Here is a 26,423-nt window from a genome sequence, read left to right as displayed (position 1 = left end):
ACAGGACAGGTCGCTAGGCAAAGAACCTTCAACGAAGGAGCGTTAGATTCATGGTATGACCAGTTCTCCCCTCCTCTGGGCAGGCCCGACACTCTTCTTCCTCTTGGCTACCTGCTCTCCAACCTGGAATGCACCTTCCGGGAGTGTCTGTCCTCCTGCCCACTCTTCTCAGGGCTCAAGAGACACCTCCTCCCCTGGCGAGGGCTGCAATGCTACCTCATTCTCTGTGAGCTCTCACTGAGTCCCCCTGAGTAGCGGTGGACCTCTCTTTTCCCATGAGTGCAGACCACATCTCTGTGGCCCTGAGGGAGGACAGGGAGGTGTAGAGTAGGGGATCCATTATCCCAGGGCCTTCCCCAGAGGACCATGATTACCTACAACTCCCTGCCTTACCCCTCCTACTGTTGAAACCCCACACCTTACACTGCAGGCAGAAAACTGAATAGGGGAGAGCAGTCTTTCCTCAGCCTTCCCAAGTCAAATCACCTTGCAGGTCCCTACTCTAGAAACAGGAGCCCACCCTCTTGACCCCAAGACCATTCCATGTTGAAGTTGATCCAAGGGTCCACCATAGTCACTGAAGAGGACAACGTGCACTTATGCCCCATGGAGTCAGGGATGCAGTCACATGTAGGATATGTACTCATGGCACCTGCGGTTTGAGGCTGACCCCCATGAAAAGGGACACAATGGCAGTCATTTGCACCCCATTTTTCACTGAATTATGAAACGTGACTAGAAACGTGTCTTCACACAGTGGGTGCTTTCTCCATGTTCATCAGTGAATGAGCCCAAACTGCTGATTCCCACATATCTCTGGGTGTGGGAGCTGCCATGTCCAAAGCCCCTGTCCAGCTATGTCCCAGCTAGGACGCTCTGTCCCACTATGGAAACTAACATGTCTTTATTAACCCAAAAGTGCTTTTCCCAAGGCCCGAGTTTTCAGACGCCTCTGGCACAGATCTACGTTCTTCACAAAGCCAACATCACACCAGAAAGACCACCTGGCCTCGCTGAGTCCACCTGGGAATGAGCTCAGTGCACACCATTGAGCTGTGGTGCCCAGTGTGTGGGGACTGCTCCACGGACCTCTGTGGATCAGCTGGAGTCAGAATGGTTTCTCTGCCTGAGAGGGGAAGTTCACTCCCCTTGCAAGGCTGTGGCAGGCACCTCCAGGACTCGTCCCATCGGGGCTGACATTCCACTATGAGTGTGGTCCTCTATCTCACTAGGTATCACAAACCTTTGGGTCCCTGAGAGGCACATGGCAGCCGCAAGACAGGCAAGAGGGGGCTACACACTTGGGCTTGGTGGTCTGGTGCTTACCTTGGGAACAAGAGATCCAGCACCTGCTGGGTGGGGATGAAATCCCAGGAGATTAACCCCATGTTGCTGCTGAAATGGAGGTTCCTCCCACAAATGACAGGCAGGAGCTCATTCCTAAGCTGGTCCTGCCTGTAAGGTTCAAGGCTCTGTACCCTGAAGGGCTCCTCCGTGTTCTCATCATTTTCACCCTGGGTTGGGACCAAGAATGGTGGGTTCAAAATGGAAATGGTGACAAACAGAAAAATGACTTGTGCCAATACACTAGAGTCAAAGCACAATGGGACAGTTCCCATCAGTACAAACACACACACACACACACACACACACACACACACACACACACACACACACACAGAGTCAGAATAGGAGTCCTGGGCCATTCATCAGGGATCAGACTAGAGAGCCTGCTGGGCTCACCTGCCCTGTGCTACTTACTGTTACTCTTGAGCTCCTCTGCGACAATCTCCAGAGGCTCTGGCGTCTAAGATGAAGCCTCACCCAGTGCATCCACAAAAGGGCTAGTTGGCCCCCCTGAGATTCCTGGGAGCCTGAGGCTCGGCATTGTTTGCAACCACAGGAGAACATCCTTCTCCCTCCAGTTTCTCCAACCAAATGAGCTCGGATGGCTTGGTCAGTTAAGTGGGTGCCTGGATACCAGGGTTCCATGTTCTGTTTGATCCATTGTCAAGGCAATGATGTCATTTCCTGTGCCCATACCTGAGCCTCTTTTCACATAAGACCACTTTGGAAAGCCCTATGGGCTTCTGATTTCTCCTCCATGCCTAAACATCTCAGGTGCGCAGGTGTTCACCAACAACTACCCAAACATCTCCACCAAAATCTGCCCTGCTTGGTGCCACTAGAGTTCCAGCTTGGAGCCTTCAAAAATGCATTCACAACCAGTCCTTCCCTCTCAGCAGCTTTTGGACCCTGGTCCCATCATTGTGCAACTCATGGTGTGCCCAGTCTTTTCTGGAAAGTAGGGTAGCATCTAATCTCTAGGGTTTATTGTGTCTATTGGCCCATAACACCCTCTATTCTCTCTGAAACCAGAGATGAGACTCACAGGTGGCTAAAGCACAAATGTAGAGATGGGACAATCACAAGAAAGGCAGAGACAAAGAATGCACGCCAACTCAATCAGGCCTGTGTCCCACACAGGGACGTGGCCAATGTCCGTCCCATCGTGGCTGCAGTTCCCTCTCTACACCATGGCAAGTTGGAGGGGACTGAGATGCAGAGGCTGCTCCCCTCTGCCATACAACTTCCCAAGGCTTCTCCTAAGATTTCAAAAGGGCCAAGTGTGTCTAGTGTTGGGGTCTCACAGAGACTCAGAGGTACCACAGCATCCTGCTGCCCAGAACCGGTTCACCCCTCACCTCAAGGGGGCTCAGCCTCTGAATTCATAAGAATTGAAGTGGGTACAGGTGATGGGATATCACCTCCAAGACTGAGTTATGCCAAGTCCATGACCCCTGTCTGCATCCCTGTCTCCAGCAACACTCCCCTCTCTCTTTCCTCCTCAGAGCAAACAAATCCATTTAGCAAGTGTGTCCTGTGATAAAGACATGACAGTCACCCATCCTCTCATTACAAAAACACTGAGGCTCAGCCAACATGGATCCTACCAGGAACACAGGCATAAACTCAGACTCCGATCCTCCCAGCCGAGCCTCAGTGAAGCCTGGACTCCCAGCCTCCTGAGAAGAGGAAACAGAGGTGCCTAGCCGAGCCACCTTGGATGCAGCCGCACACAAACTGAACTCATCAATGCCCCTTGCTCTCAGTTGTGAGTAAGAGGGGAGGTGGTGTTTCACAACCCTGGACATCAAGTGCAGTCTCCAGGCTTTGGGGTGTGCCCTGGCCTCTCTCTATCTGCCCAGGCCCTCCAAACCACACTGGCCTCTTACCCAACCTCCTCCTAGGGCCAAACTCAATCCTGCCTCTCAATTTCTGCTGCCTTCTCCAAATGGAGAAGGGCTGGCTCTCTGTTATCATGCTGGTATCAGCAGCAATGCCACCCCACTGACATAATTCTGAGTCCCAACCTAGGCACTCCAGCTGTCTTTGCCACACCTGGCCTGTTTGGGCTCTGGCTCTTGCTCTTTTCTTTCATGTGCATGTGTTTTGAGGTTTTGAGTTTCTCCCACTGCAGAACTGCAGCTGTAGCAGGGTAGAGCTCATGAGGGTGACATTCTGAGACACATCCAATCCCATCAGGACTGTTAACTGGGGTGATGCTGGAACACAGTGATGAGTGAACACATGGGAGGTGGTTGGACCCACCTTGCCTCTGAGTGGCTTCCTTTCAGGACAGGAATGTAGGGATGGGAGCCCCTGGCGTGGGATGCTTTGCACAAGGCGTGACCACGGGCTCTCTTTCCTGGCAAAAATGGCTCCAATCAGCATGGAGAGCACTGTCATTCCTGGTGGCTAACAACAGCCCTGGACCCCAGAAAGGAACCCAAACTCAAGATTAACGTCCGAGTGTGCGTGTCCTCGAGGAAATGAGGTCTCCTAATCCCAGGTGCAAAGGGGTAAGTCCTCTAACTCCCGGGCCCATGAAGGGACATCTGAGTTTCCCTTGTCCTTCTTTCCCTCTCTGAACCCAGGGTGTCCTCACACTAACCACAGTTAGGACCCTGGCCTCATTCCCCAATGAGGATCATTAGGCTCCATAAAGGACAGTCTCTAAGATGCTCAGTGGACCAACACCCTCTGCACAACCCATAACCCTATTCACCCAAGAGGCAAGAGGATTTCTATTCAGAAAACCAGGAAAGGGAGAGCCTTTCTCAAGGACACAAGGACATTAGTGAGTGAGGGAGTGATTAATGGGTGGAGAACTATTTCCACCACCAACTTCCAGGAGCATATATGGCCCTTTGGAGAATTCTGCAGTGTGTTGGTGAATAAGGAGAATATGTGAATCTAGGGGTCACTAGGTCCTCTCAGCCATAAGGAGGGAAACTGCCATAAAGGAAGTAGGACAAGGGTGCGAGGAATGCTCACTGGTGGGAGATCGGAAGGAAGGAAAGTGTACTCATTAGAAAAGTGTCGCCTGAAAATTCTTAGCCAGCCAAAAGTCGTGCAAACTTGTGTGGGAAAAGAGTCTTTGCACAGTGATGAAGCTAGGAGCTCACATGATGGAACACAGCATCAACTGGGACCAAATCCAATATCTGATATTCTTGTAGGAAGAGGAGAGTCTGGACCAGATACCAGGGAGACTGGGGGATACCGGCTATGTGAGGTTGGAGTCAGGACGGGATGCCCATATGGGAACCACAGATCGTGGGCAGCAATAGGAGAGTGGGCAAGGGCTGGGAGAGTTGGGGGACAGTCCCCTAGGAACCTGTGAGGTGTTTTGGCAGTGGGACCGCCCAACACCTTGTGTGTTGAGCCCCTGGAGCTTGAGAGAAGGCCCTTCCTCTGTTGTTGGCCACCCAGTTGACAGAGTTTGGTTGTAGCAGGCCTAGGACCCAGATGAAGGTCTGAGCATGTTGGCCATGCAGGGTGGATCTGGACCGCAGACACACTCTGATGACTGTAGGGTCTCAGCCCTGCATCAACACAAGCACCAAGTCAGGCCAGGTGGGGAAGGGCTAGGAACACACTCTGGGGGCTGGTGCCTATATTACTAGGAGCACTTCTGACCCCATTTCCCTGATCTGCTGCCAACACAAGCTACAGAGGAGGGTAGAGGGACACAGAGCATGGATCGTCCCCACTCAGTGGGCCCAGGCATGTACCATGGCCAGCAGCCTCGTGCCTTGCCCGGTGAGTCCTGAAGCGGCCCCCTCTTCCCAATCTGAGAGCTCTTCCCTTCCTCATGTGCTACTACCTTTCCACTGTCTCTGGAAATATCTACTTGCTGTGGTCCTCAGGCAGTTTATGATTTAAGTTAAAAAAACAAAACAAAACAAAAAACAGGTCTTGGTGCTCAAAAATATTTGATTTGCCCATCCTCATCCCCCAACCCCAATATTTTCATTATTTCCTCAACATATGAAATTTTACTAGCAAAAAGTTAATTTTGAATTATACAAAGTTGATTCAAATAACAGTGGTATACATAATCAATCACCGTACTTTCAATGTTTGTTCTCCTTTCCTGTTAGAAACTGCTCAGAAAAAAGAGAACAGAGTGGGCTGGGGATGTGGCTCGAGTGGTAACATGTTCGACTGGCATGCGCAAGTCAGTGGGTTCGATCCTCAGCACCACATGAAATAAAATAAAGATGGGTCCACTGAAAACTGAAAAAATAAAACAAACAAACAAAGAGAACAGAGGACAGACTCATGGAAGTGCTTGAACTGATAAGAAGCTCCCACTCAAGCTCAGCATTCAGTCCTGGACAGAGTAAGACTGGTCCCTTTTGACATCTACTCCAAAGAGTCTACCAGACAGAATCCTCTGACTGATCCCTGACTGAGCCATAGGAACTGGCTAGAAAAGCCTTCACATCCTCAATACATTCTTCACTTCAGAATACTGGACAAGCATTGATATCCATCTCTCGTTACCTTGCTCCCCAGCCAACCATTCTTCAACAAATTCAAAGGAGCAACGCATGCAAGCACACAGAAAGGGATGTTCACTACACACATCCATGTGCGAAAAAGACAACTGGTATTTCTTGTTTTGGGCTATTTCAAATGAAATCACTTCTGCATGACCTCCACAAACCAAAAAAAAAAAAATTGTGAAATTCCCATGTAGAAGACAAGATACACTTGCCAAGGAGGCAGTGCCAACAATTTTGACACTCCAAATGTAGAGTGTGTGTTTAGGAGGCAGTCACAGTTTCCATGAGAGAGTCCCATGAAATCAATTAGGAAGATCCATGCTCTAGCCCTACCATGCAAGTGATGTGACTTGAAAGAGTCACTTAGTCTCAGTAACCATCATCACTAACCACTAAGTCAATGAATAAAGGTCCTCAGGTGTCAAGCTACAAAATGTGGGATGAGCATGGATCAGGATGGGTGGGAGAAGTCTCCCCCTCTAACACAATTAGGGAAGGCTGTGCCTGTCCTCAAGTGGCTGGGGGGCCTGGGATCCTGCCACAGAGGGGGATTCCAAACCTCACATCCCCTGACCCAGGCCAGAAGACCAGGTAGAGTCCAAGAATCCTGGGGTGGCCCAATGGCAATAAAGGTTAAAAGGAACTAGGGATCTGCCTGGACCCTCAATCCCCTACTCTGAGCAGGGCTGCATGACGAGGCCAGAGGCCATCCACAGCAATCTGCCTTTACAGGAAAACAGGAACTGCAGGCTGCCTCTGGCTCACTGAATCAGGGTGGTGTTTTCATAAAGCAAGACCACTTCCTCACATTTGACCAGCAGCTCATGCGCTGACAGCACAATGACTGGCTTGACTCAGGCCCTGATGAATGAAATAGAAAATTCATAGCAAACCCATCTTTAGCTCTTCCACATCATTCAGGGGCTCTGATTCAATTCCGTCCAGAAAGGTGTCTGAAATGATTTCTAAACATGCTGGGGACTCACCCCTGTGTGGAACTTTTCAGGAAAAAGGGGATCAAATCTCATGAAGCAACTCTTCTCTCTTCTAACCCATGGGCAATGCAAGGAACCTACATGATACCAGAGGCTCACTTCTCTCTTCTCGTGTCTTCTGGAAATAAATCATTAATGCGTCCTTCAAGGTGAAGCAGAAGCCTGCATTCCCAGCTGCACAGAAGTGTTTGAGGGCACTGTCTCCCTTAAAACCCAAGAAGAAAAAACAGGTCATTAAACAGTCACATGGATTAGAGTACATGATCAATGATCCCTCCTCCCTGGCGCCTTCCACATGCCCATCTTCCCCATTCACAGTGCAATGTTTGGCCATTCTCAAAGACCAGGAGACCATGATGCTCATCACCAGGAAGTCAGTAAGGAACATGAACAGAGTAGCATGGATTGTAGAAGGTGGCACACCAAGGATCTTCAGCACAGCTACTAGAACATAAGAGCTTAACTTCAGTATTGACTTTCTGACACCTACCAAGTACGATGTTAGTGTCAAGCACAATATCCAGCATCCAAGTAGCAGGTGACTCTCCGCATACATTCACAGAAGTGGGCATCATCTGCATTGGAACAAGGAAGTATCTTATCCTTACTCATAAAAATCGTCATACACAAAGAATAAAATGGATGCAAGACTTCTCATTTCACTATTACGTAGCTGTTGAAATTCCCTATTAAATAATACCTCCTCCAAAATAAAAAGTATCTCAGACATGTGTCAACTGCACAATGGATGACATTTTAAAAATTACAGCCTTTACTTAATAATTATGTATTCGATATGCCTAGTAAGACTCTTTGGGAGAGGAGCACATAGAATTGCATCTTGGAAAAGCTAACATTTGCTGATAAATGTTACTGCTGATGTCAGGCATGGTGAAGTGAAAATTGGATTACTTTAAATACTCAAAGAATGCAATGTTGTAGGACTGGAATCCCTGATTTATAGACAGCATGTGGTTTCTATGAAAGCCAGTGATGGAGCAGGAGGAATGAAGCTGATTGAACAGACGACATCGGGGGATACTGAGGGATAGGCCAAACTGAAGAACATGTTCCAGCTAACTACTGATATATGGGCTCGTGAGCCCAAACCTGTGTTTGATAAAGCACTCATGTAAAAAGATCTACCATTTAAAAGTGTGTCATTTAAATGGGATCTAGATGCACATCTGATAAAACGGCCTGTAAATTGATGAACTTCATGCAAGCGAAAAAAACAGATGATGGTAGATATAAAGATAAATCCTTGTCTTCACCAGGATGCCTAGAAATAGATTTTATTTGGCTAAGATGCAAATATCTTTAAACAGAATTTCTGAGTTCTCAATGACTTTATTCAATATTATACTGCACAGACCACAATGTTTTCTTTACAGAATAGTCTCTTCTTCTTCAAGCCTCACATAGAAAATGTCTCACAGGACATATGAGGGGAATGATCCAAGGGATGAGAAAATGGCTGGAACCATTCTCAAATGTGCACATTGAGCCTGAAGGTTTGGAAATGGGACAGACACAATGCCTCTTCAAGACTGCACTAGGGTTGCAGGTGTACCAACAACTGTCATGGCTCCATGTCACTAATTATGCCTAGCTCTCCTCAGAAACCTGAGGACAGCCAACAACCTCAGTTTGAAGGCACCTAAGGTAACCTAAAAGAATTATCACCCTATTGGATCCATGAATTAATACATATCACAACTTGACCACTTAAACCAAATCCCAGAAAACTGGAAACAGATGATCATTTCCTCAGATACCCTGACTTCCATTTCATTGCCCAGAGATATTTTGGAAAGAATAAAATAGAATTTCATGCTTTGAATATATCATCCAACACTTTTCTTCCCAAAATGCTAGCACAATGGGTTCACTTTCTCTTTAGGAATTTTACTAATTGTTTGAAAGTTCTAGAGGGCCTGTGTTGGTCTCATAATGGACAAACAATCCAACATCCCCAGAGAACTTACATGTGCGATAAGAAGAAAACAAGGTCAAGCGGAGGAATGGGCAGGGGGATCCAGAGGAAGCTCATTTTCATGGGAGAGAATCCCCCAATGAAAAGCATCAGAATAGAAACTAAGAAATATACCAACAAAAACAGTATGCTAGCTACTCAACATGCACAAGTCAGAAACCTAGAGAAGAGAATGCTGGCCATGTATGGACAGGTTGAGCTCTTCAGAAGAGCCACCTGGCACTGCTTAGTCAAAGACGTAAACAGACATTCTTTTACCCAGAAATTCCACCTGTCGTACTTTACCTACATATTGCTTAAGCAAGGGGACATGCATAGGGATATTTATCCTCATGTTCCTTAGAGACTTGTCTGTGTTGACAGGGAGTTGAGGGCCATCAGGATGCCCACAGCTGGGAAAGTCAAAAGCTAAACTGTGACAGCTGCTGATCTGGATCTATTCAAAGAAATCAATGAAAAACAGATGGACACATGACAGTCAAATCCCTGAATTCAAGTTCTTGCTATCCTACCTACCAATAATCATGCTTGGTCAACACAGTGGCATACCTCAAGGCAAAAAAAAAAAATTTTTTTTTAAAGAAAATATTGTGTCATGATTACTTTTCTTCAATGCAACAAAGGAAATGGCAATTTTTCCCCATCCGAGATCTGTTACTCTCTTATGCATACTACATGAGATTATTGTGGACATGCTTACAAATAATTATCTACTCAGATACTTTCTGTGACTCACCAAATGCAAATATCTAGGAAGAATTAAAGTCTCCATACGTGAATTCATCATCAAAAGCCTTGAGTCAACAGGTGCTTCACAAAATGGCTTCTTTGCCAACTTGATGACCTCCTCCTCTGGCAATGTTTCCACCTGAAAGATGTCACCAACTTGTTATCATTCGTATTTCCACAGTGCCAGTAAAAAGAAACAAAGTCTGATATTCCATTGAATAAATCCTCAAGTGGACCAACCTCCATCCTTCCTTCCATATTTTAAAATTAACAAATGCAACTTCAACTCAATAACTTGTATTACGCAAAATGCAACCCTAACCTCTTACACTGTACTCTTTTATAGACTCACATGTCCTAGGTTCTGATTTAACTGTCCATTGAGCAGTCAGAACACGTGCTACTTCACATTCCTTATGGTGTCCAATCCATTCTCTGCCAAGCTGAATACAAACCCCTGGTCACAGGAGAAAGGAAGCATATCTCCTCCAACAACATGCATCAGGAAATAGGACTAATAGGACTATCCATCTCGTGGTTTCCATGGAGTTTCCTAAAGGAATCAGTGCTTAGGCTAGTGTCTGAAACCAAGCATGCAAACAACACATTTTAGCAATCAACCGCCATCACTGGGAATCATCCCATGGCACATATTGCAAAAACTGTCCTCAGGCAACTCTCTCACACACAGTGCAGAAACTGGAGCCCGCAGGACTCACTCCCTTGATTCCTACCCTAAGTCGCTGCTCTTTCCATGGCACTTCCAGGAACTGCACTGCTTTGTAGAATCCTTAAAAGACCTTAGGATCTCTTCCCAGTGTTCACCAGGAGCAGGAAGTAAACACGAAAGGGTTTTTAAAGCGAGGACTTAAAACAAAACCCACAGGTGCCACAGGAAAACAAAAGGACACAGAGTCAGAGACACCTGACACCCCTGGGCGGGTCTCCCTTCTAAACCGCCGCCTGCCCCCAGGTCACCTGGGCCGCCCTCTCCTCTCCAGGGGCCTGCGGGTCAGGCCACCTCTTCTCCTCTGAGGTCCGCGGCGCAGGCCACACGGCTGAGGCCACCGCGTCCTGCACAGGACCCTGCAGGTCACACTCCACACGCTGTGACCAGCAGCTCCGCCGAGGAGGGCCCTCAGGTGAGAACCAGGACCGCGGGGTCCGCGGTGGGCGCTGAGGGGACCGCCCCGGCGGCTCCAGGGGACAGGCAGCCGGGGACCGAGGCTCCAGGGCGGCGGCAGAGTCCTCCGGGTCCCCCCTCGTGTGGGCGCCTAGACCGGGGCGGCTCCCGGCAGCGCACCTTCTCCTGTCACGGACCCCGCGAGCCAGACCCTCCATCCGGGACCTCCAGCCCCGCGGGCGCTACTTCCGGGCTCCTCCCCCTCGGAGCTCCCCGCGACAGCGGCTCAAAGTTCCCGCCCTGCACAGGCCCCGCCCCCGTCTCCCTGGCGACGACTCCGCTTCCCCCTTAGGGTTGGCCTGCTGGGGGCGGTGCCCTCCGCGCGCTCCGCCTGCTGGCCTGTCCCCTCAGCTGGGGACCTAGGTTGCCACAAGATCCTCATCTGGATACACACTCCCTGAGGGGTGTGAGGCCTGCGGCTGCCCCCTCGTGGCCGTGGGGCCGTGTGACTCGCGCGGATGCTGGGCTTTCTGGTCTGAAAGAGCTAGGTTACACAGGGTGACAGGACTGCTGCACAGGAGGACAGGGCCCTGGGAAGGCACAGCAGGACCATCTCTATCATTGTGTTTGTCTCTGCTTAGTGGTTTCATACTTTCAATGTGTGTCTCCTGAATATGTTGTGTTAACAGGTGGGGACATTAAGAGGTCATTAGGCCATGGAGACTCCTTCCATGAGAATGGCATTAAGGTCCTTACAGAGGAGGCTTCTCAAAGCAGCCCTTGTCCCTCCCTGTTTTACCTTCTGACACAGGAGGTCACAGCAAGAATGTTCTCAGAACGTGGTACCTGATATTGGATTTCCAACCCCCAGAACTTTGAGAAATAAAATCTCTTCTATAAATTACACGGTTTTTGCCATCACAACACAAACAATCCCAAGAGAGTAAATCAACAATTTCTCTAATTTTGTAATTGTGTAAAATACACAAAACATCCATTTTGTAATTTTAGCCTTTTTTACGTGCACAGTTCAATGGCATTAAGTACATTCATGTTGCTGCACAGCCATCACCACCATCCATCCCCAGGACTCTCATCTTGCTGTCAATACTGAATTCTAGTGCCCTCCCCAGGCCCAAGAAAAGAAAATTCTACTTTATGTTTTTATGAACCTGATTACTGGGAATGTGAGATAAGTGAAATTCTAAAAATAATTATGTTTTTGTGGAAACCATCATTGAAATTGGATGCAGTTTACCCCTACTCCTGGGAATGCCAGATCAATTTCAATTCTGCAGGTGTCTCAATTGAATTCTCAGTGACAGGTAGTGGTGACTATGTGCTATGACCTGTTTGTTCATGTCAGGGAGCAGCTCTGATCATGGGATCAGCCTGTGGGTTCCTTCCTCCTCCAGGTGTCTACAGGCCGATATACAGACATGAGCATGCTAAGAAGTGGGCTGGGGCCATCCCCATGGTGCAGAGGAATCTGATTTGGTCCATCCACACACTGTCTTGTGGGTCATGAAGGCTAGAGGTTGAAACACTACCTGGATTCTCTTGGGATCTGAGTGGGCCCAGTCTGTGGGCTAAGAATTGGTATTGTCTCCTAAAGAACAGGGACTAGGGAGTCCAGAGGGCAGGGCTAATTCAGACCTGAGTGTCTTTAAGCCCACTTTCAGAGGGGGTTACACTGTTCTGATGATCCCTGAGGCATGTAAACATGCTTCAAATCCAGATAAAGGTGCCCAGGTGCAGCTTGGGATGTTATGTGGACTCCCCACCTCCACACACCTGGGATGTCCCAGGGATCTGAGAAGCAGAGCAGCATGACTAGACTGAAGGAGTCCAGTCTCTTTGCATAAAGGTAAATAGGTTTTCTTCAGGGTCCCCAGAAATTCCACATGAAACTAACTCTGCACCCAGAGACCTGGGCACCTTTTTGAGGCTCAGTCAGTTCTCACACCTGTCTCTATCTGGCAGAACCTTTCTGGCTCCCTTTCTACACATTACCTTGAAGATGAAAACCTGGAGGGTGGGACTTTCCATCATACAAAGGTTCCCAGACATATTCCACAGTGTCACCACTTTCTCTATAGATCTCAACAGTTGATCCCAGCCAGGTAGGATGGACCACAAGCCCCCTGGGTTCCATGAACTAACCATAGAAGGACAATCAAGGAACTGTGGCAGGAAAGAGGTGGGACTGTTCAAGGCACATGACAGGGGCAGAGTCCAGAGTGGAATGTAGGGCTCTCACCTGGGATCTTTGCATGTGAAGTGGAGAAATGCTATGGTGTTTGTGGGATGTCCCCCAGGTTCCCTAGGGTCAGGATGGGCTGGGGATGCTCTCTGCATGCTCTTGAAAGACATGGTATGAGGTCCATTGCCCACCACTTGTTCCCATGGAAGACGCCTTAGTGTTGGGGTGCCACATGAGAAAGCCTCACTTCCTTTAAAAAATCAATGTGGAAAAAAAAATCCAGGTGCACAAGCCAGGGATGCAAAGTCCATATATGCTCCCAGTAGTTTCTGGTGGTGACAGTTCACCATCCATGAATCACTCGCCTATCATGATCCTTGGAAAATTCTCTTCCTTTCCTGGTTTTCTCAAGAGCAAGAAGCTTGGGGTTTGGGGAAAGAGGGACCTGGATTATGCAAAGGGTATTGTTACAATACTCTTCCTGGTATTGTGGGGCAGGTCACTCAGAAAACACACCACGTCCCAGTTTTGTCCCAATTGAAGAGTCTTTATTTAGCCAGACAGCCAGTGACTCTCCCCGCACTCCCATAACTGTCTCTGCAAGGAACAGCCCCGAGCTTGAACATTTTAGGATATTTAAAGGCAAAAAACCATCTGCGGTGATGTAGCTGCAAGCAAACAGGTACAGAAACTGAATTAGGCAGTGAGCAAGACAATGCAATGGGCACGTTGGTATTTCCCATGGGACTTTCCAGGTTGGCATAGCAGCAAGCAAGCAGAAGGGAAGTGGGTCAAAATGACCCTAGTTCAGACAAGTTAGAAAATGGTTACTAACGTCTAGACAATCGATCTCTGAGAAGGTACATTGCCCAAGAAAAATACAAACAAAAAAAAAAGCCAATTTTACATTGTATAAGAATTGCTATTTACGTGATTCTGCAATCTGCATTTGGGGTAAAATTGGGAGTTCATAACCCACTTCAATCTAATGTATGAAATATGATATGTCAAGAGCTTTGTAATGTTGTGAACAACCAATAAAAAAAATGAAAAAAAAAGAATTGCTATTTTGTTTGCCAAGTATGTTGTGCTAGGTAATATTAATAGGTACAGAGGCAGGGCTTTCCCATGGAAGAAGCATTTGTTACATGATATGGAGTCTCACTGTAAAATGGCATCTGTTTGGTCATTGCCCATATAGCCTGGCCCATAACACTGGGTCCAGTGAAAGGACTGTCCTTTAGAAATCTAATGATCCGCATTTGGGTATGGGGCCAGGGTCATAGCCCTGGCTGAAGTGAGGACAACACTCTGGGTCCTGCAGAGGGAAAAAAGAAACAAGGGAGACTCTGATTTCCCTTCATTTCCCCTGGAATTTAGAAGATTTACTGCTTTGTGCTAGGGACCCTGAGACCTCATTGCCTTGGGAATACCCACACTCAGGTCAAGGTTTTGATTTGGGGTTTCCTCCCTGGGGCATAGTGCTGATGCTGGCCACTAGGGGCTGCAGTATTGTCCATGCTCAGAGGGCCCTGGTCATGGTATGTCCAAAGTGTCCCGTGCCATGGCACCTCCCATCATTAGCATTCCTGTGCATAGGAGGAGCAACTAAGAGGCAGGGGGTTTCTGAATTCATTTCTTCACTCATCACTGTGTTCCAGCGCTCACCCTACCTAAAGGGGTCATGTTGGGCCTGCGCAGGCTCTGAAAGTCACCACCATGAGCCCTACCCTCTGGTAGCTGCACATCTGCAGCTGGAGGTGCATAAAATCACAAAGCAGATGCAAGTGAAAGAAAAGAACAAGAGCCAGAGCCAAAATAGGGCTCAGTGTGAAGGAAAGCTGGAGTCACTAGGTGGAGACTGAGAACCATCTCAGTGATGTGGCATTGCTGCAGGAACTAGAATGACAAAAGGAAGCCAGTTCTGCTCATTTTGGGAACAGTGTGTTGAGGAAGGCATGGCCACATAGAAATTGGAAGTCCTGATTCAGTGTGGCCACAAGAGGAGGATGGATAAAAGACCAATATGGCTGGAGGGCCTGGGCAGATAGGGATAGGTTAGGGCACACCGCACAGCCCAAAGACTGCACTCAATGTCCAGAGTTGTGGATCACCACCCCCTAACTCACAACTGAAAGCCATGGGCATTTATAAGGTCAAGTTTCTGTGCAACTGGGTCCAAGGTGGCTCAGCTGGATGCCTCTGTCTCCATGTCCCTGGAGGCTTTGACTGCAGACCCCACTGAGGCTTAGCTGGGAGAATCTGCCCCTGAGCTCTTGCCTGTGATCCTGGTAAAAAAACAGTTTGGCTGAGACTCAACACTTTTCTGATGGGAGGACTGGTCTTTATCACAAAGTTGTATACAAAGACAGCATATCATTTCATTCCTTGGATCAAGATTGGAAGGGAGACAGAGTGGGGGAAAATGCTGGAGAGGGAGCCAGACAGAAGTCAGGCTTCCCATAACTCAATCTTGGAGGTGACATCCCATCACTTTTGCCCAATTCTATTCCTTAGACACAAGAGGGAAGAGTATGATCCACCTCCAAGTGAGGGGTGTACTGCCTTTGGGAACCAGGAAGCTATGGTATCTTAGAGTCTCTGTGGGTTACCTATCTCCTAGACTGAGAAGAGGCGCTTGGGCCAATGTGAAATCTCACAAGAAGTCTTGGGAAGTTCTATGCTAGAGGGTGACAGTCTCTGAATCCCAATTGCTTCAAACTTGCTATAGATCAGAATGGGAACTGCAAACAGGAGGGAAAGTGGCATTGCCCAGGTCCTTTAATGAGTTAGGTTTTATTCTTTCTCTCCTTCTTGTAATTGTGAATCCTGTCTATGGGTTTCACAGACAATACAGGCATTTATGGGCACATATGCCCAATTCCATCCTAGGAAGTGGTGTGACAGTAATTCCCAGGGAAGAGTTGGGGACACTGGAGCACCCATGAGAGGCACAAAGGTAGGTCTAGCATCACAAAGCTGGTGAGGAGGGGGGACTGGTTATGAATCCAGTTTTTGAATCCTCAAAGCAGGAGCTCTAGCTGAAGCCAAGCTGGGCAAGGGATAATGGGGGTTGTTAGTGAAAATCTGTTCAGTTGTGTACTTGATGTGGTGTGGGGGACAGTCAGCAGTCCATGGGACTCTGGAGTGGTCTCGTGTGAATAAAAGGCTCAGGTACAGGGACTACAGGAAGTGCTTTCATTGGTTGATGGTTCAAACAGAACATGAAACCCTGGTTAAAAATAAAAAAGGTACCCACTTTCCTCAGAAAGCTGTCCCAGCTGTCTTGCTTGGGGAGGCTGGAGTAAGAGGGATGTTCTGTTCCACAGCATGCTGAGGCTCAGGCCTCAGGAAATCTCGGGGGTTCCCCATCGCCCAAGTGTAGGAACACTGGTTGGGCCTTTGCCCTAGTTGCCAGAGCCTCTGGCGATTTTTCCAGAGAAGCCCAAGACTAACACTGAGCAGCAAAGGGAAGGTTAGCTGAGGCGGGCCTTCATGTCTGACCACTCATTCATGGCCCAGAATTCCAACTCTCTCTCCTCCCCCACCGTGCGTGTGTGTGTGTGTGTGTGTGTGTGTGTGTGTGTGTGTGTGTACACACACTGAGGACAACTGTTCCGCAATGGTTTTACTTCACTTAATTGGAGTCATGTTTCTGTTTGCTGCTATTTCCATCTTTAAACCCACCATTCTTGGTCCCACACCAGTGTGAAAATTAGCCCACTCAGAACACGGATGGCATCTGTAGAGACCATTGAGTCAAATAGGGAGGAAGCGCTCATGAAGCGGTCCATGCCTGTCTTGTACGCAGGAACCCAGACTTAGGTACCACCTTTGTGTGCAACTACTCAAGGTTCATCACGACTCAGCAGGTGCTGCGCCTGCGGAGCTCCCAAGCTAAGCTCCCAACCGTCTAACCCAAAGATGCCACCACCTAGCTGAACTTGAGAATGGCCTGTAACTTTTTAAGTCCCAATTTGCTGTGTGAAAACTGAGGAGTTTAGACTATCCTCATAGGGTATTGTCAGGACCAATGGGATGAGTCCTGGAAGTGTCTGCCACAGCCTTGCATCAGAAAGTGGATTCACCTCCTCAGCCAGACTAAACCACCCTGCTCCAGCTGGGCCACAGAAGTATGTGGAGCAGCCTACTCACACTGGGCCTCACTCCTTGATATTCTGTTCCCAGCTCATTTCCACGTGGACTCAGTGAGGGCTGTGGGTTTCTCTAGTGTCTCATTCCCATCTGCAAGAAAAAGGTATCTGCCAGGGGCCTCACTTAACTTGGGCAAAGCAATTTTGCATTCATAAAGGATGTTCCAGATTGCATAGAGAGAAATTCCCATCCTAGTTATAGCCAGAGAAGGGCCGGGGGGCTGGCAGCTCCCATGCCCGGTGAGATATATGGTAAGCAGCTGGTTGGGCTCATTCTTTGAGGAGCATATATAAGAAGCACCTATTGTGTAAAGATGTTTCTCAGCACATCACATAATTTAGTGAAAAATGGGGGGAATCCGTACCATCTTTCTTCAGAAAGCTGTCCCAACTCTCTTGCTTGGGGAGGCCAAGCAAAATAAAATTGGCATATAATTTTATCAGTCAGACAGAAACCTCGGGTGTCATATTCTAATGATCACCTCAACCTCTCCTCTAGGAGACATGGCTGCATCTTGTCCTACTCCAGCGAAGATGGTGGACCACTGGATCAACTAAAAATGGAGTGGACTTGGGGTCAAGATGGAGGGCTCCTATCTCCAGTGGGGATATATAAGGTTTTGTGGCTTGGGAAGACTGAGAAAACATTGGTTCTCACAATTTTTTTAACATTTTTATTATTATTTTTGAGTTGTAAGTGGACACAATACCCTCATTTTATTTTTATGTGGTGCTGAGGGTCGAACCCAGTGCCTCACACATGCTAGGCGAGCACTCTACCTCTGAGCGGCAACTCCAGCTCTGGTTCCCACAATTTTGAGTCCTGCTTGCAGTATAAGGTCTGGAGCCTCAATTGTAGAAGAAGGTAGGAGATGTAGGTGGAATTTTGGTCATTTGGGGAACTAAGGAGACTGTGGCCTCAGAACCAGCTCATGTGCATATCAACCCCCCAACGCCCATCCCATTCTGAATGCACCACCCCCGTCCTCTCCCCTAGGGCCACAGAAATTTGGAGAGTAGTAGCTCTCATCCCAGGCCTCACTTTTTGGAAATGAGAGCTAGTGTCTTGCTCCCCATGACACTATTCTTCAGAGAGTGCCCTCTAGAAGAATAGCGTCACTTGGGAGCAAGATACACAGATCACAGAGAGTGAGGTAGCATGGCAGCAAAAACCCGGGTATGAGGTTCAATCGAGCCCTGACAATGATGGACAGGAGGACAGACCCTCCTGGAGATTGCCAGAATGCAAACAAACAGAAGAGTGTCAGGCCTCTCCCACGGTAGGGGAGAGCTGGTCACACCATGGATCCAGAGTTTGGGTTTTTTTTTTTTTTTTTTTTGGAAGGAGAGAGACCTGTCCTGTCACTGCCTGTATAGCCACTGTGTCTTGGCTGGTGTGGACTGGCCTGTGGAGAGACACGGGAGTTACAGAAGTCAAGGTCCATAGGGGTGCTATAGAAGGCTGTGGGAAGGAAAGGCCAGGCTTCTGCTGACTACACACCTGCCTGCCCACAGTGCCATGCCTTTCATTCTGAGCACTGGGATAGAGAATTTCCATCAGCCTCCAGGCCTTCTGTGCCTTCAGCTGCTGTTGCCTTTCATGCAGCTCAACATGGGTGGCTTGAACCTGGAGCACTGTGCCCACTACCTGCAGGCCCAGCTTGAGGACATGAGGCAGAGCCTGAGGGCAAGGAGGCCTAGGGTGGGTACAGAAGGGTAAATGAAGAAACAGTTATATTTTAGCCCCACTGGATGGAATCTCTTAAGTCTGGTGTTGGACTGGGAACAATTATAAGGCTTTGACCACTCAGGCAATGGCCCCAATCTGCGAAAAGGTCCTGAGTGGGCTCTGGGGCTAAGGTCTTCCTGACAGATAGAGGTATTATCTGTTTTTGCAAAGCTGAAGGCAAGGCAGTCATGCTGGAATCTTTTCTCCTATAGCTGCAGCCTCAGGTCCAGTGCAAACTCTAAAATCACCTGCAGAGAGAGAGCCTTCTCCAGGAGCTGCACTGCTGCCCAGTCAAGTGGCAGCACTAACGTCAGATCCAGAGCTCAAATCAGCTCCAGCATCTCTTTGGAAGCAAGAGGCAGTTCCAGTGTTAGATTTAGTGTCAGCTCCAGAGCTCCAGGTAGCTTCAGCTCTTGCTCCACTGCTGGATCCAAGTCTGTCCCCAACTCTAGATCTGGAGTCCACCCTAGTGCCAGTTCTATCAGTAGAGACTTGCCAGTCTTATGCTGTGGCCACAGAGAAAGCGCTAAGGGAGGAAAAGCCTCATGTGTTACCATTCCCTCCAGACCTGGGGGCAGAGAGCTTTGTGATGATGGATGAGGTGTCTTGGCATGGCTGAGCAGGGCGGTTGAACTTCCTTCTGGTCTCTGCTGCCTAGACCTGCTGTTCCCTGCTCCAGAGCCTGTGTTCCTGCCCCAACCCCAGGTCACCATTACAGCCAGGGGTGCTCACTCCTGGGAGGTGACGAGGTTCCAAAGGAAATGATATGTCCATGAACTCTGAGCAGGGCAGGTGAATCAGGACAGCATCAATGACAGTAAAGTGACAGTCCTCCCAATGTCAGTGGGGTAGGTGTGCCTTTGTACCTTCCAGAAGGAGCAGCATGCAGAGAGAGGCAAGGTAACCAAAAGTACAAGCAGCATTTTGGGGGATAAAGAACCTTTAGAAGCAGACCCTGTGCAAAGTTCAGCTTCCCTGTTTGGTGGCAGACTGTGAGGACAATGCTGTCTCTGACTGCATCCTCAATCTTTGTCTAACCCAAGGAGCCAAGATGGCTCAGTGCATGAGTATAATTTCCAGAACTCCCCAAACAGAATTGTGAACCTATGTATCCCGCAGTTTCTGAGATTCTACTGATGTTGCCATCCCCATGTTTCTTGGAGTCAAATTCAGAGTTCTCAGCAATGATGTCCAGCATCACTGCATCTTTGAGCAACACCTCTTCTGTGTCATCCAGGACCTTTCCCATGGCCATCAAAAGCAACATTGAGTCCAGTATCTCAGGGGTATCCACTAGCACTTCCTCACTACCACATATCCAGTTAGAGGAGCAGAGCATGGAGCGCAAGAGCATCCTAGTGTGGCTGACAGCAGGGGTGTCACCTGGGTGCCCATACTGGAAAAGGCAGAAAACATAGCAAACACCATGGACGAGCCCTGTCCTCAGGAGTGTCAGAGTCTGCATATCCCTTGAACGGGGAATCAGAGGGTCTCTTTGTAGAATTTGTATGGATGTGCGGTATATTCCCAATATTCCAGGTGTCCAGCTTCAGAGGAGCCATGTTCAATCCTCCCCCTGCTGACTCACTTGTTTGGTGTCTTGGCTGTCGGGACCAAAGCCTTTAGAGTTTCTACCTGTGATAAGCACAGATTCATCCTGCATCCCAGAGCAAATCTGGCATAGAGGGTGCCACTGGCCCATTCCTCTGATCTCAGTGGAAGTGGAAAGTAGAATGGAACTTCTACTCGAGTGAAATATGGCTCCACATAGGACAATGGCAGGTACAGGCAGTCTTTTGTATGAAGATTGGGCTAGTAGCCCATCAGAAGACCCCATATAATTACATGGAGGCCAGATTCTAGTAGCAGGATAACAAGAAGGTGCCCTTGTATTCATAGCTAAGGTGTCTCCTGAATGTCCCAGGCCACTATCCAGTGGGTATCGCCTCCGGGGCACATACCCTGATGACCTGTCTCCCACCCTGATCCAGGTGACCTGCCAAGGTAGAGGGCTTTGGACCAACACTTGCTTAAGGAGGAGGGTCTGAATAAATTTGAGCTGCTGCAAATCATCTCCAAGCATTAGAGTAAGTGGGACAATCAGATGGTGGGGAGAAATGATCAACGAGCAGGCTCAGGACAACTCACAACCCAATAGAAGAGTGCCTTAGCCTAGAAAAACAGGCAGAATGTGTAGTGGGCCTTGTGCACCAAGGAAACCGCACTGAAGGGGGCCTAATATCTGTAGTAGATTCTCTGTGCTGCCCCAGGGCCTGTTGTGCCTCCCCAACATGTATCCTCCCCTGCACCTGATCAGCCATTGAAAAGCTAACATCCATGAGGGGCAAAGAAGAGAAGCTCCTTCAAGCAGCAGTATACACCATGGGTCACTGATAGGGATGATTTAACAGTAACATGGGAAAAAATGGGCTACAAGTGGAATCAGCACTGATGTGGACTGAAACAGCACATGTTAAAAACCAGGGGTAGGACCTGAGAAGCCCTGCCTATGGGGAGAAATGTCAGTATTGTAGCAACTGGGAACAGGACACAATAACACATCAAGGCCAGGAGTCAGCCTGTTTGGGCTGTGTTTTGAAAATTCCAAGTCCTTTGTGCCTGTGTGCCCATCTCCAAATGAGATCAGAACAGCCAGGTTATTATCCCTTCCTGTGTCAGCTAAGGGCATCCTAAACACTTAGGCCAAAAAGCTGATGTGTAATTAATTTCATTGCTGTTTTCTTTCCTGTGAGCCAGGAACTCATAGCAGCCATGATCCAAGTCTGTCCAAAGTGAAACATACCAACGCTATGGCTCCTATGACCAGTTCTCTAACATTCTCATAAATAACCAAGTCTGAGGTTGGAGTGTCTTACATGCAAGGCCAAGATTGGCTAAGTTGCAGGCATGGTGTCTCATGCCTGTAATCCCAGCCTCTTGGGAGGGTGAGGCAGGATGATCACAAGTTTCAAGCCAGCCTCAGCAACTTAGCAAGACCCTGTCTAAAATGAAAAAAGCTGGGAATATGGACCAGTTGTTAAGGGCCTCTGGGTTCAACCTCTGTACCAAAAAAAAAAAAAAAGATTAGGCTAAGAAAGTGGAATCAAAAGTAGACACATCCAATCCATCATTGATTGAGAGCAAGCTCTGGGCCAGTGAGGATTGTGGGTAACAGATGTCCAAAGAAAGGACAAGCTGGATGCATGAAACCCACTTTGTGTTATGACATATGAATTATGGCAGGAGGGTTGCAGTGATGCCAGACCTCTCCTGGTTGTTGGAATGCTTGTTTGCATTAGGGAAACTCTGGAGATGTGGCCTCTGCTTTAGAAATCCTGGTCCAGTTGGAGGTGGTTACCACCAAAAAAGGAAGCATGGTCACAGTGGGGTGCCTGGTTAGGCATCCTTTCTTTCATGACTGTGACAAATATTTGAAAAAAATACTTAAAAGAAGAAACATTTCTTTTGGCTTCTGGGTTCACTACTTTCCATTCTGAACTCACTCCATTTTGGGGTCCTTAACAGAGGCCATACATAAGCAGAAGTGTGTGGGAGAGGCAAGCTACTCAGAGCAGGTCAATAGGTCATAGAGAGAAAAAGAAGAAGGATAAGGGGAAGCAAGATGTGAAGGGGAGGAGAAAGAGGAGGAGGAGGAGGAATATAAAAAGCACATGAAGATATAAAATAACCAGAATAAGATTACAAATCAGAAGGATAATGATGAGGAGGAAGAGGAAGTGGAACTCATCTAAAAAAATATATAGTTCCTTAAGTCATCCTTCATCCATGCACAAAAGACTTCCAATTTATACCACCTCCCAGGACTGTATTCATTTATAAATGGATTAATCCCCTAAGAAGGTCAAAGCACTCACCATCAAATGCTTCCCCGAAAACCCATGTGTGAACATTGCTTCACTGGGAGAAGAGCTTCAGCTCATGAGCCACTGGGGCAAATCCTGATGCAAACTCCAGCAGTGTCTCTTTAGCAGGTCCAACCTGAACTGAGACATTCTGGAGTCCAAGGTGCTTTTTCATTGAAAGGTGGTAGTTTGGTTTAGTTCCTATGCACAGTCTTTCCTCAGGAAAGAATCATTGAGAAAGTCTTTGGTAGAACTGTAGCTGGATCAGAGGGCTCTCAGGTCTATGGCTCAGGCCTGACCCTGGCAGAGACTCTCAGGTGTTGCAAGTGTCCTGTGGTGTACCCCTTGAGAGTCACTTACCACCCACTGGCCCTCTCTCTTCAGAGCTGAAGATCCCTGGCAAAGGAAATGTCTTTTATTCCATGAATACTCGAGTCAAATATGACTTCAGAGAAACAATCCACCAGCAAGTGAGACAAGGTAAAGGGAAGGAAGATAAACACCCTCCTTATTCACTCTTTCCTCCTGGTGCCACTGCACATCCACACGAGGAGGTAAAACCCCTCAGCTCCTGGATATATGTTCTAGGAGCCCCATAGAACAGGCTGGGGTGGGTTACAGTTTCTGGGCTTTGCTGATGTTGCCATACCCCACAGTTCTTCAAATCAACTTTGGAGTCCTCTGCAATAAAACCTAGGTTCATGGCCACCAAATGGATCAAGAAGTCCAGTGCCACTGGAGTCATTATTTGCAGATCCTCAAGGACCTTCTACAATAAGCGGATGGGAGACAGCTGTTTGGTTCATTTCAGCTCAGAGCAGCAGAGCAGAAAAAAGTACAAGAATGTCCTGGTAAGCCTGGCAGCAGGGGTGTCTCCTGGTTGGCCCAGGGCAGGAAACTAACACATATCAAAGGCCATTTAGAATTGGAGCTTCTGGATGGTCAGGAAGGACAGACAGAAAAAAGAGAGAGGTCAATGTGAAGGGCTTGACCTGAGATGAGGGAGAGCACCAGCATGTCCACCCCACATCTGGGGGAGTCTGTGGTTTAGATCCTGTGCATAATCTTCCTTCAGGGAAGAATCACTGAGGAAGTCTTTGGTGGAACTGTAGCTGGATCAGAGGGTTCTCAAGTCTGTGGTGCAGGCCTGCCCTGGCAGAGACTCTCAGGGGTTGGGGGTGTCTTGTGGTAGAATCCTTGAGTGCCACCTACCAATCCTCTCCACCTCTCTCTGCAGAAGTTGACCATGCAATCATCTATTTCTCCATGCATCCTCAAATGAAGTATCAATTCCTTGTAAGAAAACATCCCACCATGAAGAGGACCCAGGTCAAGGGAAAGGAGGTAAGCACCCACCTTATTCGTGCTGACTCCTGGTGCCATTCCACATCCACACAAGGTGATTAGAAGCCTCATATGGACATATGTTCCAGAATGCCCGTAGAGCAAACTGGCAAGTTGGGGTGGCGTTCAGTTTCTGGGCTTTGCTGATGTCCATCCCCCACAGTTCTCAGAATCAACTTCCAAGTTGTCAAGGCTGCTTTTAAACAAGCAGGTGGGAGACACTTGCTTGATTTGCATCCGGTTAGAAAAACAAAGCCAAAACAATGCCAAGACTGTCCTGGTAAGCCTGGGAGCAGGTGTGTTCCTTCGTGTTTACCCCTAGGCCAGGAACACTCATCCAATACCATGGACTACTCATGCCCTTTTGAATTGGAGCTTCTGGATAGTCAGGAAGGATAGATGGGAATAAAGAAGAGAGAGGTCAGTGTTAAGGGCTTGACCTGAGATGAGAGAGAGCACCAGCATGTCCACCCCCATGTCTGAGGAAGTCTGTGTGTCAGGTGGCAGTGTGTAGGCCAGAAGTGCGGGGGCAATATGGGTGGGCTCTGATTCAGTTCAGTAAAAAAGATATCTTAAATGGTTTCTAAGCATGTTGGAGACTCACCTCTGGGTAGAACTTTTCAGGAAAAATGTTATAAAATCTCATAAAGCAACTCTTCTCTCTTCTAACCCATTTGCAATGCAAGGAGCCTGCATCATACCAGAAGTTCAGTTCTTTCTTCTCGTGTCTTCTTGAAATGAATCACTACCACTTCGTCGAAGTAAAGCAGATGCCTGGTTTCCCAGGTGCACAGCAGTGTTTGAAGACACCCTGTCTTCCTTAAAACCAAAGAAGAAACAACAGTTCATTGGTGGGGCACATGGATTAGAGTACATTATCAATGATCTGTCCTCCCTGGAACCTGCTACATGACTATCTTCCACACTCAAAGACCAGGAGACCATGGCGCTGATAACCAGGAAGTCAATAAGGAACATGAACAGAGCAGCACGGATTGCAGAAGGTGGCACACCAAGGATCTGCAGCACAGCTGCTAGAACACAAGAGCTTAACTTCAGTATTAACTTTCTGCCAACTACCAAGTACGATATTAGCATCAACCACAACATGCAGACATCCAAGTAGCAGGTGACACTCAACATCCATTCACAGAAGTGGGAACTATCTGCATTGGAACAAGGAAGTATCTTATTCTTATTCATAAAAATAATCAGGAAACAAAGAATAAAAATGGGTGGAAGACTTCTCATTTCACCATTATATATCTGCTGGAATTCCCTATAAATAAAAATATATTTTAAAAACAGTGTTCTTTACTTAATTTTTATGTATGCTATATACCTACCTAATGCTCTTTTGGAAAAGTTTACGTTGACTTTTTTATGTGTGTGTGGTACTGGGGACTGAACCCATGGCCTCGGGCATGCAAGGCAAGCACTCTACCAACTGAGCTAAACCTCCAGCGACACACTGACTTTTAAAAAACTAGCATTTGCTTGTAAATATTACTGGCTATGTCAGGCACAGCTAAGTGAAAAGTGGGACTTGTGATATTCAGAGAATGCAATGCTGTAGAACTGGGGTTCCTGATTCATAAACAGTATGTGGCAACTATGAAAGCCATGAAGGCAGAAGGAGTAGCGAAGCTGACTGAACAGATAACAAAAGGAGATACTGAGGGATATGCCAAACTGAAGAACATGTTCAAGCCAACCATTGGTATGTGGGCTTGTGAGCCTAGATCTTCTGTTTCGAAAGAAAAGAATACAGTGTTGTTGCAAAAATATCTAAGAGTTAAAAGTGGGTAATTAAATAAAATGCCATCAAAATACACAACTGATAAAATGAGCTGCCAATTTGTGAATTTAGCTCAAAGAGAAAAACAGATGTTTATAAAGAGAGAAAACCTTTGTCTTGTCCAGGATGCTTACAAATATGTTTCATTTAGCTCAGATGCAAATAACTTTAAATAGATTTCTGATTTCTGAATGAACCTATTAAATATTATACTACACAAACAACAAGGTTTTTTTTATAGAGTATTCTTTTATTCTTAAAGCCTCACATATAAAATATCTCAGAGAACATATGAAGGGAATAAGCCAAAGGATGAGAAAATGGCTAAAACCCATTCTCAAATGTGCACATGTAGCCTGAAGATTAGGAAAAGTGGCCAGACACATTGTGTATTCAATACTGCACTGAGGCTACAGGTGTATCAGTATGGCTATCCTGATAGTGATGGCACCAAGTCACTAAACATGCCCAGCTTTCCTCAGAAATATGACGCAAAGCCAACAGCCTCAGTTTGACGGCACCTAAATGTTTCCTAAAACAATTACTGTTATGGTTTGGATATGAGGTGTCAAAAGTAAGACAATGCAAGAAGGTTCAGAGGAGAAATGATTGGGTTGTAAGTATCTTAACCCAG

The 26,423-nt window shown here is 47.5% G+C and overlaps 1 protein-coding gene and 1 long non-coding RNA gene across 11 annotated transcripts in view; one reads left to right on the top strand and one right to left on the bottom strand.

Moving 5' to 3' along the window:
* LOC144369289 (uncharacterized) overlaps nucleotides 1-23,317 on the bottom strand; it is a 34,340-nt gene extending 11,023 nt beyond the window's left edge. The window contains exons 1-5 of one of the 9 annotated variants that reach the window (XM_078028713.1): nucleotides 9,928-10,541; nucleotides 9,583-9,714; nucleotides 7,341-7,425; nucleotides 6,842-7,055; nucleotides 1,327-1,514 (exon numbers count right to left, since the gene is read on the bottom strand). In XM_078028713.1, coding sequence (XP_077884839.1) covers nucleotides 1,327-1,514; nucleotides 6,842-6,883 — 230 coding nt within the window. In that variant the 5' untranslated portion in view covers nucleotides 6,884-7,055; nucleotides 7,341-7,425; nucleotides 9,583-9,714; nucleotides 9,928-10,541. The other 8 variants (XM_078028705.1, XM_078028708.1, XM_078028709.1 and 5 more) reach the window with 8 other exon arrangements.
* LOC144369290 (uncharacterized) lies at nucleotides 10,583-25,828 on the top strand. 2 transcript variants are annotated; one of them, XR_013428762.1, is made up of 5 exons: nucleotides 10,583-10,717; nucleotides 23,032-23,127; nucleotides 23,345-23,498; nucleotides 23,885-23,991; nucleotides 24,678-25,828. It is a non-coding gene; the product is annotated as an uncharacterized LOC144369290 (long non-coding RNA). The 2 variants fall into 2 exon arrangements; XR_013428763.1 differs by having other exon boundaries at nucleotides 23,304-23,498.
* Nucleotides 25,829-26,423: the final 595 nt, after the last annotated feature.

Source organism: Ictidomys tridecemlineatus, chromosome 12, assembly GCF_052094955.1.
Source record: "Ictidomys tridecemlineatus isolate mIctTri1 chromosome 12, mIctTri1.hap1, whole genome shotgun sequence".
Lineage (NCBI taxonomy): Eukaryota > Metazoa > Chordata > Mammalia > Rodentia > Sciuridae > Ictidomys > Ictidomys tridecemlineatus.
The sequence above is the reverse complement of the archived record's forward strand: the minus strand, read 5'-3'. Positions and strand labels throughout refer to the sequence as shown.